Here is a 15,341-nt window from a genome sequence, read left to right as displayed (position 1 = left end):
TGAACAAGCTCCAGTGTTTATTACTAGCATTTTTTTCTCCAGTCTAAGATGACTACAGAAAGAGATAACAGAATTAAGATGTCGCAGCTATTTCGTGCAAGGATGAGCGTGGCAGAGAATGCTTGCCAAGTGGGCACATCCAGACCCACTGTTTACACAGTTTAGAGGAGAAGGGAGTACGACAACCGCATGGACAAGTGTCCATGTTGCAGTTGGAAGACAATTATTGATCCAAAATCAACAAAAAACTTATTTGAAGGCAGACCAAACTAAGTCAATGAAATTTTATGAAACAGACCTGGGTGTGGACGATAGGAAAATCGAGAAACATGGTAAATAACTTTGGTCGAAATTCGTTGGTGATGGGGGAGAGGCCGCTTCAGGTGCTACAGCAGGACTGGACTCTTGCACACACGACAAAAGTGGTAAATAATTTTCTCAAGAATAACATCGACTTCTGGTCCATACCGCCCAGATTAGAACACGTTGGACTTTGCCTTCTGACCGGACATTGAGTAGAAAGCTTGTTAAGTTCTTCATCCCAATATCGACGCCTTGAGGCCCTCTGTTGACAAATTCTGGGTACCTTGGACGTATACTTCATAAGTAAGTGTTCCCATTCCATCAGGAAGAGGCTAACGGCTGTCATCGAGACTGAGGGAGGTTATATTAAAAGATTAGTTTTTTCTATATATGAATATAAAAGATATATATTTTTTTTAGTTTTCATTAAATTTGAGCATTTTGTCTCAGAAATCCATCTGGTTGAAGATGTATGTAGATATTGTAAAGATTGAAAATCTGCAACTAAAGTCATGGCAAATGATTTATTTTGTATAGAGAATTTAATACTATGGTTCTTTCATTTTATCAAAAAGAGACCAAAAAATAGACTTAAAGTATAGAATACTGAATCTCAAGGAACCAAAAAAGTATGTACACTATCAAAGAAATCCGCTTGATCGAATTAATATAGAGGGCATGAGATGAAAACAATAGACAAGTCATATTAAGTGAATTAGCTATTCGTTTCAAATGTATCAACTTTAATCTATTATCCATATTAATAAAGCAAAATTAGACTGAATGGATGCCGTAAAATGATGTATGATCCAATAAATATAATGTATCAACGAGTATGTGTAGCTAATGCTCAGCCTGTTATATTGTTAAAAAAACACATTATATAATTATAATTTTAAATATATACTTAAATTAAAACTCGTGCATAATCATATGAAAAAGGTATAATGTTCGAAATGAACATTCAATTAATGTGGGTATTAAAAGTGTTTAAAATTTGGAATTATAGTTTAACAAATAACTTTGAGTAATATAGGGTACTCTCACGTTTTTTATGGTTTGTAGTATAAGAAATTGCTATAATTAAAAAATTATTCAGAAAATACTTCTATATACTACATTGGTATACTAATAATAAAATATGTCCAAAAAGATCCTTATAATTATAATTGTCTTGAATTTTTCATACTTGATCAATCCGTTTAAGTAAGGTAATACACAAAATTTCATCATAGAACCATTTCGTAAAAAATACTCGTAACCTCTTGTAACATTAATAGCATTATCATAAATTTAAAAAACAATACATTGTGTTATAAACTTCAGATAAGATACCAACATATATGCATCAAAAATGTCTCCAGATGATAATTCCACTTATTATTTTCTTCAAACGATTCCAAAATCGAAATTCACGAAGAAAATTGAAAAAAAATGGTACTAATTTTGCAAAAAAAGAAAATGTAAATTGAAAATACTACATCAAGCAGTTAAAATTTAAAGTTATATGTCCAAAATGTTTAACATTGACGTTTCATGAAAAAAGGAAAAATAAATTGAAAAATTATTCAGAAAATGACATATATTTTAGTTAAAGATCAATTTTTATGAGTCAAATTTATATGCAAACGAATCTCCATACAAATTTCTACAAACTTTATTGGATTATTTACTAATCCAATATTTCATTTGAAGTTCATTTTTTTCCACCTGAAAAAAAAAGAATTGCATTTTTCAACCTTTAATTTTTTTCATCCATAACTTTTTTTATTTTGAATAAATTTAGAAAATGTAGTTATTTGTATTATTGTTTTTTGAAATTCCGATCACTTTTTGAAATTTTAGACTCCAAAAAATGGATTTCTGTTCCATTTTCCTATCAACAGTTGATTTTTTTACTCTTGTTCAATTTATGATTAGTTATTCATACTTAGATACATTTAGTTAAGAAATACAAGTAGGTATAATAATACAACATTTTACTCATAGATTTTTCAGTAATATTTTTACAATTGATAACTTTAAACAGAAATACAAGAAAAGTAATTGATTTGGTTCGTAATTCAATCTTTACATTCATGGGTACAAATTCAAACTTTATAATACTAAATCAGCCATTTTCATTTCGTAAGAATCACTTTTTAGAGAAACTGTCATGAAAATAACTCAAAGTTCAGCTATTTATTTGTCAACAAAATATGTGGATGAATAAATTGTAATATTATGTAAATAGACATACTTACTTATAGATAGGTAGAAGTTTTTTTGCTTGTTTGAGTTATGTATCATCTATCCCTAGCTATATTCGCAAAGAAATGTATGGAATTTATTTTATTAAAAAACATATGATGTATTGAAACTAGGATTACAATTTCATAACAAAAATAACAACAATTTAAAGACTTTATTTGGGAAGATTATGCTCATAATTTTTACGGCCATTTCTCCCTCCCAGCCTTCTTACGCCTTGAGCTATTAAAAAAATTCAATACTTGTGTTAACATACGAGTACATAGAAAAAGATACAAAAGAACTTATTTTTTTTCCTTCAAAAAAGGAAGAAAAATATCTTTATCAGAGTAATATATGTTACATTTATATAACCATAAATTCACCTATGAATATTTGAAGAATTACATAATTCTACTAAGAGTCAAACAAGAAGATCATCATTAATCATGTTTGTTAAAAGTCTTATGTTTTCCTGAATGGGCCATTGTCACTTAAATCATAACTGATACGGAAAAATATATGTTAAAATAACCATATGACAATTGTTAATTCATATTTTTGTCTTATTAAAAATTAGCAATAGTGGCCTAAGTTTTTAGGCATTGCTGAACAGACAAACTTTGCTTTTATAATATAGAAGGTAACTCCTCAACAAATCCTAGGTGTTACTCTTCATTTTCATGAGCATACATAATTAAAACAGGACGTCAACAAATAAAAAATATGATGTGAGCTCGTTCCTAAACTTAATCTAAAGTCACATTCATTTTACTTCTATATAAAGTACTTCCTTTTTTTAGTATGAGTTGACCTAAATGCCTGCAAGATTTCAATCATTTTTAAAAATTGTTTTTATACAATTATATATGTACAATTACTCGAGTGTGAGTGCTTAGATAAAGTATCTACAATCAAAAAGCGACTTGCTTTCAGCATAGATACATACACACTTTGCTTTATTAATAGAAAATAGATGACAAAAATCATGAGAGTTAATTCACTTTTATATACCAGTGTTTATATTTTATTAAAATCTTAGCATATGCTAAAAATATATGAGAATTATAATATACTTAAGAGAGCAATAACAAAAACAAACAGAAACAGTGCTTCCTGTGTAGGGCAGCAAAACGTAGACTCGAAAATTTTGAGGGCCTTTCGTGAAATAAGAAGGATCACAATTGAAGTTTTAGTATGAAATAGTTACTATAAAAAAAAAGATCTTCAAGAATATTTAAAGCCGGGAGCAACAACGATTGAAATACATATATATATTTGTATTGTTAATAAGTGATATCAAAATGTAGCACATTGGCTTCCATTTGATATAAATTGAAAGCATTCAAGATCTGGATGTTTAAATTAGAATTCAAATTAACCCCCAGTTATTATAGTAAGAATTTATCTAAAAGTTTAAATCAATGCATCTGAGATCTCAAACGCTCCTTAGAATGACCATAAGAGTCTTAAGTAGAACACAACTACTATCAGCACATACTCATATATGATACTCGTTGGATTTGAACTCATTATGGATTGTTAGAAACTGATTCTGCATCATGGAGTTATAGATATGATTTTATACAGACATCAGAAACAATGAAGCCTGAAAATGTCATTAAAGATTTTGAGTTACGGTTCTACAAGAATATAGTCGTATAATAGGGAATGACGAATCACAGATTGAAATTTCTTGTGCAAGAATTTAAGACAACCTGCTACATTGTGACTATTATATTTATTCACATATAATTTAAGTATTCCAGTATTTTTCAAACCTGTAGATACACTTCATAGGTGTTTAACCATTGCTGCCATGGAAAGAAAAAATATAATTGTCCACACATATATATATTCATAATAAAGTCAACAATTGATAGGTCAGCTGATTTTCAAGGTTTTTTCTCCATTCTCAAAGTACATTGAGTATTTTACGTTAACCATAGGTCATATGCATCATTAATAAAAACTAATTTATGGGCTAAAAACCTTCTGATATATTTATTTATGAGATGAATATTCAATTCTGGCCTGTTGAATGAAAGTAGTCATTTAAATATTAATTAAGAATAACGAAGTAAAGTGTTTGAAATTTAATGTTGTTCGCAATCCGAGTATTTACCATAGTACGTGACGTACTACGTACATGTGCGCTATGTGAATTATTCCATTAATTAATCAATGTAATTATCTTAAATCCCTCTTTATTTTTTATTTTTTTCTACCTCAGGGTTTCATCATGAGGGTCTATTCAAATCATCAACCACCAAAAGAGGATGTACACCTGGAAGACCGAGCTTGAACAAATGGCGATTCACCATGACTCCCAAGTTGTTTCACTTGCTTTTCAGCTTGCTTTTACATATCGGACATATGGATTTTGTAAGGTAATTATGAGATAATGGTCGACCCTTCAAAAAAATATATAATTTGAGTATAGCCTCAGAAATGTATCATCATCTACCCACCTTTAGCTGTATAAGTACAATTAAAATCTATTATTCTCTTTCAAATATAGAAAATTGTGATGCAATACTTAATTTTGGCCCTTCCTTAGAGCGTTTAAAATGTATACAGGGTAGGGTAGCAAAACGTAGACTGGACAAATGGATTTAGAGCTACATCAATAACTTTATATTTTCAATAATTGGAAATTTATTATCAATCAGAGTCTTAACACGTCGCCTGAAGATCATGATGCAGGAGTTGATGAAAAACTCATCTGACAAATTTTCCCATGCAGCCCCTATGGAAGACTTCAGTGAGTCCACATTTGTGTGTGAGGACCTATTGGTTTCCCTCTCCAAAGTGCCCAATATGAAAAAGTATCTTTGGACCAGAATCGAGCCATGTTATGCATTACACCAAATTTTCTCACGAGTATCCCGTTTTTTCCAACTGACATTTCCGTCAGAAAACTCCAGAATATAATAATTGGAAGCTTTTAAGTTTTTCCTTTGCAAAATCTAGGGCAATGTATCATTTTCAAAAATAATACCTTAGAATTTACAAATTGAACTTGTTCTGTAAAAGTCTATTTTATGTATCTTTCATGCAGGGCATTACTTGTTCCAGTATTCTTGATCAATATCAAATTAAAGTAGAAGAAGATTTGGTTGATTAATTATCACAAGCACTATAATGAGAAAATGGGCTTATTACTTGACATATTCCAATACTTTTAAGCCCATAAATATTGACGCTATTCATATTGGTGCCAAAATTCCATTTGCGTGATCTTCAATCATTGAAAGATGATTTTATCTTATATTTTTACTCTTTAAATAATCATGTAGTTAACAGCTGCACAATATAGTTCATACATGAGCTTAAATATTACTAATTATATAGCTTAATTCCTAACCTTGAAAATCGTTATGAGAAGTTGAAATGAAATTCGGGGTAACAAAAAGGATATTATTGTAGATTTCTTCATTTTCTATTCTTATGTATGTAGTATGAATACGAATAAAATTTAACTGTTCATCATTTTTCAGTAGAAAATAATATCTAATTACTTGAGTATATATAGTTATATTATACCCTATTTAATCTTTAAATTGATATTAGATAGAATCGCACGCAATTAAATGTTCTTTTATCTTATATTGATCAATAGATTTATATATAATAAGGAATGACCGATCAGTTTCTATTAGTTAGTTGTAGGGACATTAATTATCCCAATGAGCAACCTAACCATTTGTTTTAAGAAATAAAAATAAATCATAGTGGTGCAACAAACCCCATGACAGGAATAGGTTAACACATTTGAAAAATAATTTTTTAATCTAAAGAATACGGTTCATGACTAAAATAAATCAAAATCAAAATTTAACTACTTGTAGACAAATCTTTGAAGTACTCCTGAGCCAAAAATTCAAGTTAAAACAAGGCCATAGATTATAATTGTAGTGATTGAAAGTATAAAAAGTGTGAGAGCCAACCCAATTGCTCCCTATTTATTATTCAATATTAACATAGGATGTCTATACTATCAAGGAATACTAATTAAGAGAAGGACTACTTTCCTTTTCAAAAAAAGGGTTTACACCAGATGGGCGAAAACATGAATCATTATATAACTTTAGTTTTTGTGTAATACACAAAAGGAGATGAAAAGGTCATCTCGCGGAACACACTAATGAAAAATTCGCTTTAATTTAAAAAAATTCGGTGATTTTGAACATCTAAATTATTTGGTCGTTGGGTCAAGTTTACTAGTGATTCTGAGTGAATAATTTAGCGGATGAGGAAATGTTGGTTAATGTAAAGGCGTGTGATAAAACAAGGAGAATATTACTAATTATGAAAATCGAGTTTATTTTATAGCTCGCCCGTTATTATGGAGTCGAGGAAACTGAAAAGTAATTTTTTTCTATTCTAAGCTGTTGTGACTGTCATTTCCTTTCTTAGGAGTGAACTTCCATTTCTACGACATTCAATTGTCCATCCTTGAGACTGATTAACTGATTTAATTTAAGTGAAATCTGGATATCAATTTCACGAGACTTGCAAGGAAAGTCATAATTGATTAAGTGAGTCAAATAGTCTAATGCTTGTTCACTGACACTTGATGTTGTAGCATTGATAAGGAAAGTGGATTATATTTTATATCAACCAAGCATTATTTCTACTTCAAAATCGTGATAACATGATTGAACATAAGAGTCTGGTAAGCATTGCAGATTTGGTGGACAGGTTGCATTCAGAGTTTAAACAGTTGTCTACCAATTCATCAGCAATTAAGTTGCTACCTGGTGAATCTGTTATGACAAATTAAACTTTCTCAAACAGGAATTTGATTAATCCCACATAATAGACAATTATATTTTTTAAATCAGAAGACCTCAGTACATTTTTAAGGGGGGTAGCAATGAAAATCAAATTTTGTAGAATATTACCCCCCCTCCCTTATACAAGCTTTACAATTGCTTAAAGAATAAAAAAATATTGGATACGAATAATATTTATAAATATGACAAACGCATTGATAGAAAATAATGATCATTCAAAGAAAGTTGTCTTTAAACTTTTTTAATCAAAAAAATAAATCAATAAATTTAATTGTTTCAATAATAATTACATTAATTGTCATTTATTACTAAAACTATTCATTAATATAAGAAAAAAGTATCCATATGCAATAATAAAAATTATTGGAGGTATGAATATTTACATACTATACCCCTATAATATTTATTCCCTCTTTTCTTCACATAAAACAGCCCTATACTCCTTCACTTTAATTGCCCTTGCATCTATCAATGAGGAGGTCAATGACACCATGAACACACTACTCTCTGACCAACATTTGTTTTTTATTTTTTTAAATTCCGTGTAAAAAACAACAATTACTTTCAAAAATTTAATACTTACCACAGATTTTAAAAAAAAGGTAATTAATTTCGAGGAAAAAATTAATTAAAACTGTCATTTATAAGAAGACACGTTATCAAAAATATATATTTTTTTTTAAATGTCATCCAAGAAATATGTCTTCAAAAAATCACTTGATCTAAAACTTCTTATATAGTATTCTGTTAAAAATTGTCTAATTTTAAACCACCCCTCCCCCTCTCCTCTACTTTTAGGGGCGTTGGGTTTTCTCTTTCATAACCCACGTGGTTCTTTATTAACATAATTTGTATCCCTTCTCCCACTTCTTCCTAAAAATGAAGTTTTTTTTTAAAAGATATTTTTCATTCAAATTTTAAAATGAACTTTTGAAAACCGTTCTTATGACCTTCTTGAAAAAAAAAATCATCTAACAACGATACACTACTAATTAATTCGTCATTGATAAGAATCCTGTAAAAATAGTCTTTCGAAGATTTTTTATTCTTGGAGTGCAAAATATTTCTTTTGACTCTGACCACTTCCCAGAATTCCGCTAATGGAGTAATGATCTAAAATAAGCTATTAACGTCCCTTTAAGATTGTAATATTTTAATTAGGGTCGAAAACAACTCATTTTTTGGTTGAAATATGCCCAAGGCAGATTAAAATTTTAAAATGAATCCAATTTCAAGGATAAAGATTACTTATTACTAAGTTCAATACTTTTATTTTATGTAGGCCCACGCGCTTTCGTCACCGTGGACATCTCAAGCCTCGCCCTGCACTTATCAACTATCGTCAGGAAGAAAAACGAATACTGGATCGTATTTTAGATAGCGAAGTATATGACCGTCGAATGAGACCTTCTGGAATGAATTCTACAGGTTTGTTCGTTTGTATTTTTTATTCCTACAAAAAAAGTTAAGACATTCATTACATTATACAATATTTAGTCGTGAACAAATTAAAAATTTAATTACATAGAGATTAACGTGGTCTCTTTAAATTAATATTAGGCTCCTTAACCTTATTCAGAATCTCAATAGAACCTGATGTTTTATTATCTTATAAGTTAATAAACTTTTTTTTGTAAGACCCTTTGCTTTCTTCAATAAATCGAAAGAGATTTCAGTGTATAAATTCATTATCAAATACTATATCTAAATAAGCTATTTCTCCATTGGGGACCATGGAGAAATCAAGCTGTTTCAAAACAAACAAGTAAACATGAATATATAATTTTTAATTGAGAATCGATCAAAATAGTTGTAACGAGGAATTACATTATTTTTTACTGCCAATACAAGACTGAGCATAGTTGTTATGTTTAATTATTCAGGAAGATTGAGATTAGAATCTGCAAAGATTTTATTTTTTGATTCAAGTGATGGAAATAAAACTTTTCCTTCCTTTAGGTAACTTTCATCCCAACTGAACCCCTTGTGCGGAGTTACCGGTTCAAATAGCTCGAAATCCACATTGTCAAATCCTCCATCCTTCTCTAGAATACTTCTTGACACCGAAAGTGACTTTATGCTGACACATATTGATCCAATTGACGAAACAATTAGGGAATTACACTTCAAACTAAGAAAAAAGTTCCTTGTACTGTTCCTGACGCGTGTTCTAGTAATGTTACACTTCCCAAGTTTATCAATTAACTCTCTATTACATTTATCATATAAACATTCAGGATAGGTCATTAAAACAAACCCCACCTTCTCAGAGTAGTATGGAACATATTCATGTGAGCACAGACTAAATTTAGAGGTTAAAAAACATTTTGACAAGTCCGTAGCAGATATTGCGCGAAGATTGAATTTAACCAAATATATATTATTCTTTTCATCCATAGCCGCAGAATTAATTATAAAGCGAGAATCTTTGAGTGCATTGAAGTATAAGAAAAACTCCTGAGCTTCTTGAATAGTAGGAACACGAGAAGGTAAAGTATTTGTAATGAATAAAGAGAACACTTTACATAGGCAGCTGCTATCCCATTTTGATTCATAGTTAGGAAAAATACGCTTAAAAAATGATTGATTCATAGCTTCAAGTTTTTTATACATTTGAAAGTCATATATAGAGATTGAGAATATGTTCTTCGTAAACTTTATATCCTTCAAATCCTTTGCTAACACGTCAGAATAACTTAAATATAAGTAGGATTTTTTGAGTAAATAGTATTAATATTTGCAATGGTATTATAAATAAAAGTGGCATCATTCGTAGGATTCTCTTCGTATAGTAATCTAAATACTCTTCGGGACATAGAGTTGATATTCAATTGAAACAAATCCTATTCTCTTCGTATAGTAATCTAAATACTCTTCGGGACATAGACTGAATTTAGAATGCCAAAATTTACGGTGAATTTCATGAAATCCTTTTCCATTTAAATCAATCAATTTAATTAAAAACACTTTGTTCTTTTCATCCATAGCTCCAGATACAAAACCATAGGGACGATTTGGGATATTATCGACGTATTTCATAAATTCTTCAACTTCCGTTAGGGTAGGAACACTTTGAGGAATAGTATTTTTAATGAATAGAGCATAAATGACATACATTTTCAGAAGTATATATATGTACCTAGATAAAGATATATACGAATTAATTTATCAACATTTGAATCTCCAAGTAAAAATTTGTGGTTGATTTTTTTTTTTTTCTCTCTAAATATGCTTTAAGCTATCTCTATGCAAATAAACCAGAGTGGGATTTACTTGAGTCGATAGAATGGAGTCAAATTGTTATAGATAATAATTATAAATAATAATCAGAAAATTAAAAAAATCATCCAATCCCAGACCAGCAGTGAATAAAATTATTACATAGTTACAACATCTTCGTTTAAGGGCCACTTTTTTAAACATGGATAGACTGTTGAGTACAAAACTAAGAAGGAATGGCCAACTATAGACTTATAGATAGTGATGAAAATCGAGTGAATTTTGGGCATGTTGCAAAAAAAATCAACATGGTTACCCTTAGAACGTTTTGGAAGAAATCAGTTACAATCATCTGTGACAAGGGAGTGGGAAAAGGAAATAAACAAGGACCTTGGTGTTAACCACAATTTTCATGAGCACACTCACACGTAGCTACTCACTCAATATTTAGAATTAAAAAAAACCTATAATAACAGATTGGGGGGGAAAAAATAATATGATTTGATAAGATTCTTTAGCTCATTGTTAAACCTCATTTAAAGTCACATTCATTTTTTAAATTTGATATAAAGTACATAGTTTTTAATATGAGTTGCTTGAGGGTCGAAATGTATTGATGATTCATACAAAAGTTGTCTTGTTTTAATATTTTCACCTAATTCGATAACATTCAGCATTCCATCCCCGGGATTGAAGACTGCTGAACTTGCAATTCCAAATTTTTTCAAAATTTTTGAAAAAAAAAATAAATGGTTTCAAGATTTCATTCTTTTTGGAAAGAGCTTCCTGTATATTAACGTCATTTTTTGTGGGAAGTACTTTATATACAATTTAAATAAATAAATGTGACTTAGAATGAGGTAAAATGAGGTTTAGAAATGAGCACAAGAACTGTTTGGCTCATGATATGATATTACTCTTTTTTTTCTCAAGTTGTTATTATTTTATTCTCGAGTAAAGAACGTCTAAGTATTGAGTGAGTGACTACGTGGGAGTGTGCTCATGAAAAACCGAGAGTAACAACCAAATATTTGTTAGGAGTTATTTTCTATATTATTAAAGTAAAAGTTGTATGTTCATCGACACTTAATAACTCAGGACAATGGTGGGTAACAAAGCTAGTTTCTAATAAGTTTAAACTCGCCCTAAATCATAGAGTTAATAAAAACATTATATTAAGAAAAATACTAATGTTTATCTATATAATGTATATCTTTCAGATGATCCCACTATTGTGAACGTGAACCTCTATGTTAGGAGCTTTGAAAAAATTGATGATGTCAAAATGGTAAGCTAATAAATGGACTTTCATTAAATAGGCTCTCTCTAATTAAGTTTATCTACTTCTAGGAATACAGCGTTCAAATTACCTTTCGGCAGCAATGGAATGACAATCGCCTTTCTTTCGATGATATGGAAGGTAAGTTATTTAAGTTGATTAATGAGAGCAATACAGGTACTTACTGGCCCATTGCGATGGGCCTCCCTCCCCCCATTAAATATATTTTTAACGATTGAAATTTAAATACCACCTTTTTTGACCCAATAGCCTGGTGGGGGAGGGGGCTCTTATTTGGTATCAGCACTTATTCAGATTTTTTGGACACCATTAAGTTTATATTTTAATTTTTCCTTGATTTGGATTAATTTCTCAAATTATTACACAATAGACGTGTAAGGATGAGGCATTTGGTTATTTAGGGATAGTTTATGCTATGGTTGCAATTAGTATTGTGGGTTTTATTGTTTGAGCTCACCATATGTTCACTGTAGGGTTAGATTCAGACACTTGTGCTTATTTTGCGGCTGCTACTATAGTTATTGCGATTCCTACTGGGATTAAGGTGATTAAGTACTTTGTATAGTAGGAAAGTTATTTATAGGCTTTCAATTTATTTGGTTGTGGATTGTTATTCTATTTACTGTAATATCTAGTATAGAACCAAAAATTAAAAACAGAAAAAACCAGAGTACCTTATGAAAAACACATTAGCTGCGTAATTAAAGACAACATTCCTATAAGCCAGAAGATTGTAGAGTTCCACAATAAATATACCATATGAGTCATAAGTATGGTTGCAACTTTTATTAAGGTGAGTGAACACGCTCGCAATTGCTGTTTAGTTCATCTATTTAATTATATAACTACTTCTGATCGATAATAAATATTAAGAATATCGGTAGAACTGATCAAAGTAATTATACTAACTTTTTTCCTATCTTTCCTTCCTTAAATTACATTCTATCTCAGCTGCCTACTATAAAATTTGGAGGGAGTGTCTTCTATTTGCATATTTTTTAATTCTGCTATTCATGTTTTTTTACTTTAGAAGAAGAAAAGTTCCTCAAAATGATACAGGAAAGAATGAAAATAATTTTATGAAAAACAACAGTATTCATGTATTTTTTTCTACAAAAGATACATACATCCTTATATATATTTTGTCTTTGAGAATCTTTGTTCAGAGGAAAAAATTGATTAATCAATTAGCAAAATATGTACACAATAGCAAAATGAATAAAATAAAATTTGTGGTTAGAATAAAACATAAATAAACATTTTAGTTGAAAAATAGTTCTTAGTATTTTAAGCTAAAATTCTGTGCAATCTACTATAAATTAAAATCTTTAGTCTTTGGTAGTATCCTCCAGAACAATAAAATCACAAAACAATAATATATTTACTTCTATTTTGGGAGGTTTTCTTCTATTTTATAGAGGAAGAAAACTTAAATATATACATACATTATACCATAGGGTGGGGATTTTAATTGGTTTTTTTTTATTTCCCAAAATACAATTCAGTAATTCACAAATGTAGTGAAAATAGTGAAGTCAATCACTCAAACCAATCACCTCCTGCTTCAACCACAGCATCCAACCAAACTTGAACCTGGCACATGCCTTGATGAGGAACTCCTTGGTTCCCAAGATATTCAGGTGTAAACTTGTTCCCCATTTAAAATCCTCACTCTGTTTTAATTAAGACTATCATTTCCATGGAGTTGAGGGGTTGAAAGAAATCTTCATTGATTTCCAGAATTACTAAATATATTCTTTATTTTTTCTTGCAGGACGAATCAAATACCTCACAATGACAGATTCTAAAAAAGTCTGGATGCCAGATACGTTCTTCAGAAACGAAAAAGAGGGAAAGTTTCATAATATCATTCAACCCAACCTCTACATCCGTGTTTTCCCTAATGGGGACATTCTCTACAGTATAAGGTAACTGAATTCTTGACTCACCAAGTTCTTGTTTATATTTATGTAGGTACTAGATGCATAGTGGAAGTACTTTAATAAAGTCTTAAAAGACCAACTCAAATCAATAAATTAGAAAGAAGAAAGTGAAAACATTGTGCAGCAATGCATACCACTATCAATTTAATATCTAGAAATACTCAGGAGTTCGACACAGTATTAATTTTTTCAGTTATGATTGGAAGAAATGTATTTGTCAACTATATCATGACGGTACTAAATGTGACTAATGAATTACGAAATTTAGTCAAACAAAACATGACAAAACAAGACGAAATTAACACTAGGTGGGCAAGACCCTTGATTTCATTGTTTGTCAGACTTAAAGTTCTGGAACTATTGCTTATAAAATAAAGCATTCTCTGGCTTGCTTGGGTAATATAACCTGTTACATTGCCAGAGCATATTATCATGAATCAATCACATTAAATAGTTAAGAATGAAATATGTTATGTAAATTTAACTCTTAATATATCAATTTTGATTTTATTTGCTGAGCCTCAGTGATTAAAAATCGAACTGATACAAAAATTTTGATTGGGTTTGATGTTTTTAGTATAAAAGTCGACGTGCAATTGGGTTTCAATCGAAAAAAATTAAGGATTCAATCCAAATTGAATATTTTTATTTGTTTCCTTTTTAAAAATTTTAATTTAATTTCAAATTGTTATTATTTTTTTAAATAAGATGCGAGGCTTTTTAGATTTTTTTAAAAAGAAATTTCTCAGTTTTCTTAAATAAACTTTATTTAGAAGGAAATTTAATGGACCTTAAGGGTGGTGTGGGACCCCTCGCACACATACGTTTATCTAGCCTAAGCCTAACCCTGATCAATGATAATTGCCACTAATAAGTGAACAGAGCATCAAATTTAGATGTCTAATTACATTAGAAACATGATACTTTTTATATTTAATGCTAATTTCCCTATAGAAAAGCTCATGTTTATTCAAAAATATGTTTGATTTACAACACGTCGAAATTTTTGTGCATCTTCCAATTCTTGTCCTTCAAGAATATTTAAAAATTTATGATCCAATCCGTGTTTGATGGATTTCAAATTGAACGATTATGTAAAATTACGTGACTCAATGCTACGCATACAAAATATATAAAAGTTGTATAAGAACGTGCAAAATAATGATATAACATGATATGAAACGAGAATTAAGTACAATGTTTGGGATAGAGTCTTTATAATACATGATATTTTTATTAGTAGTATTAGTATTTTTAATTATTTGAAAGACATGATCAAAGAAGCTAAGGATTAAGTATATTGATGTATTTGCCATACATGTCAAAATTCCTTCTTAATCCATTCATCTAACGAAAAATATATATTCTTTATGTATATCTAGTTTACAAGTTACGATTATCTGCAAGTTGTAACATGTATAAGCAAATTGTACAAGTTTGGACTCAAAAATTCCATAAATAATTTAGAATACATATAGATCGGACATTACACTAATTGTATGGATGGTTGATATATCTTAATGATATAATTTTTGACTTTGAAATGAA

The 15,341-nt window shown here is 29.7% G+C and overlaps 1 protein-coding gene across 1 annotated transcript in view; it reads left to right on the top strand.

Moving 5' to 3' along the window:
* LOC121128016 (glutamate-gated chloride channel) overlaps positions 1-15,341 on the top strand; it is an 80,579-nt gene that overhangs the window by 30,263 nt on the left and 34,975 nt on the right. Inside the window, exons 2-6 of the mRNA XM_040723594.2 lie at positions 4,766-4,922; positions 8,614-8,759; positions 11,771-11,838; positions 11,901-11,970; positions 13,625-13,778. Of these exons, the coding sequence (XP_040579528.1) occupies positions 4,855-4,922; positions 8,614-8,759; positions 11,771-11,838; positions 11,901-11,970; positions 13,625-13,778 (506 nt within the window). The 5' untranslated portion in view covers positions 4,766-4,854. The remainder of the gene's footprint in view (positions 1-4,765; positions 4,923-8,613; positions 8,760-11,770; positions 11,839-11,900; positions 11,971-13,624; positions 13,779-15,341) is intronic.

The sequence above is a fragment of the Lepeophtheirus salmonis genome, chromosome 13 (assembly GCF_016086655.4).
Source record: "Lepeophtheirus salmonis chromosome 13, UVic_Lsal_1.4, whole genome shotgun sequence".
In the NCBI taxonomy this organism is placed as follows: Eukaryota; Metazoa; Arthropoda; class Copepoda; order Siphonostomatoida; family Caligidae; genus Lepeophtheirus; species Lepeophtheirus salmonis.
Note: the sequence above shows the minus strand (reverse complement) of the source record. Positions and strands in the feature narration are given on the sequence as shown.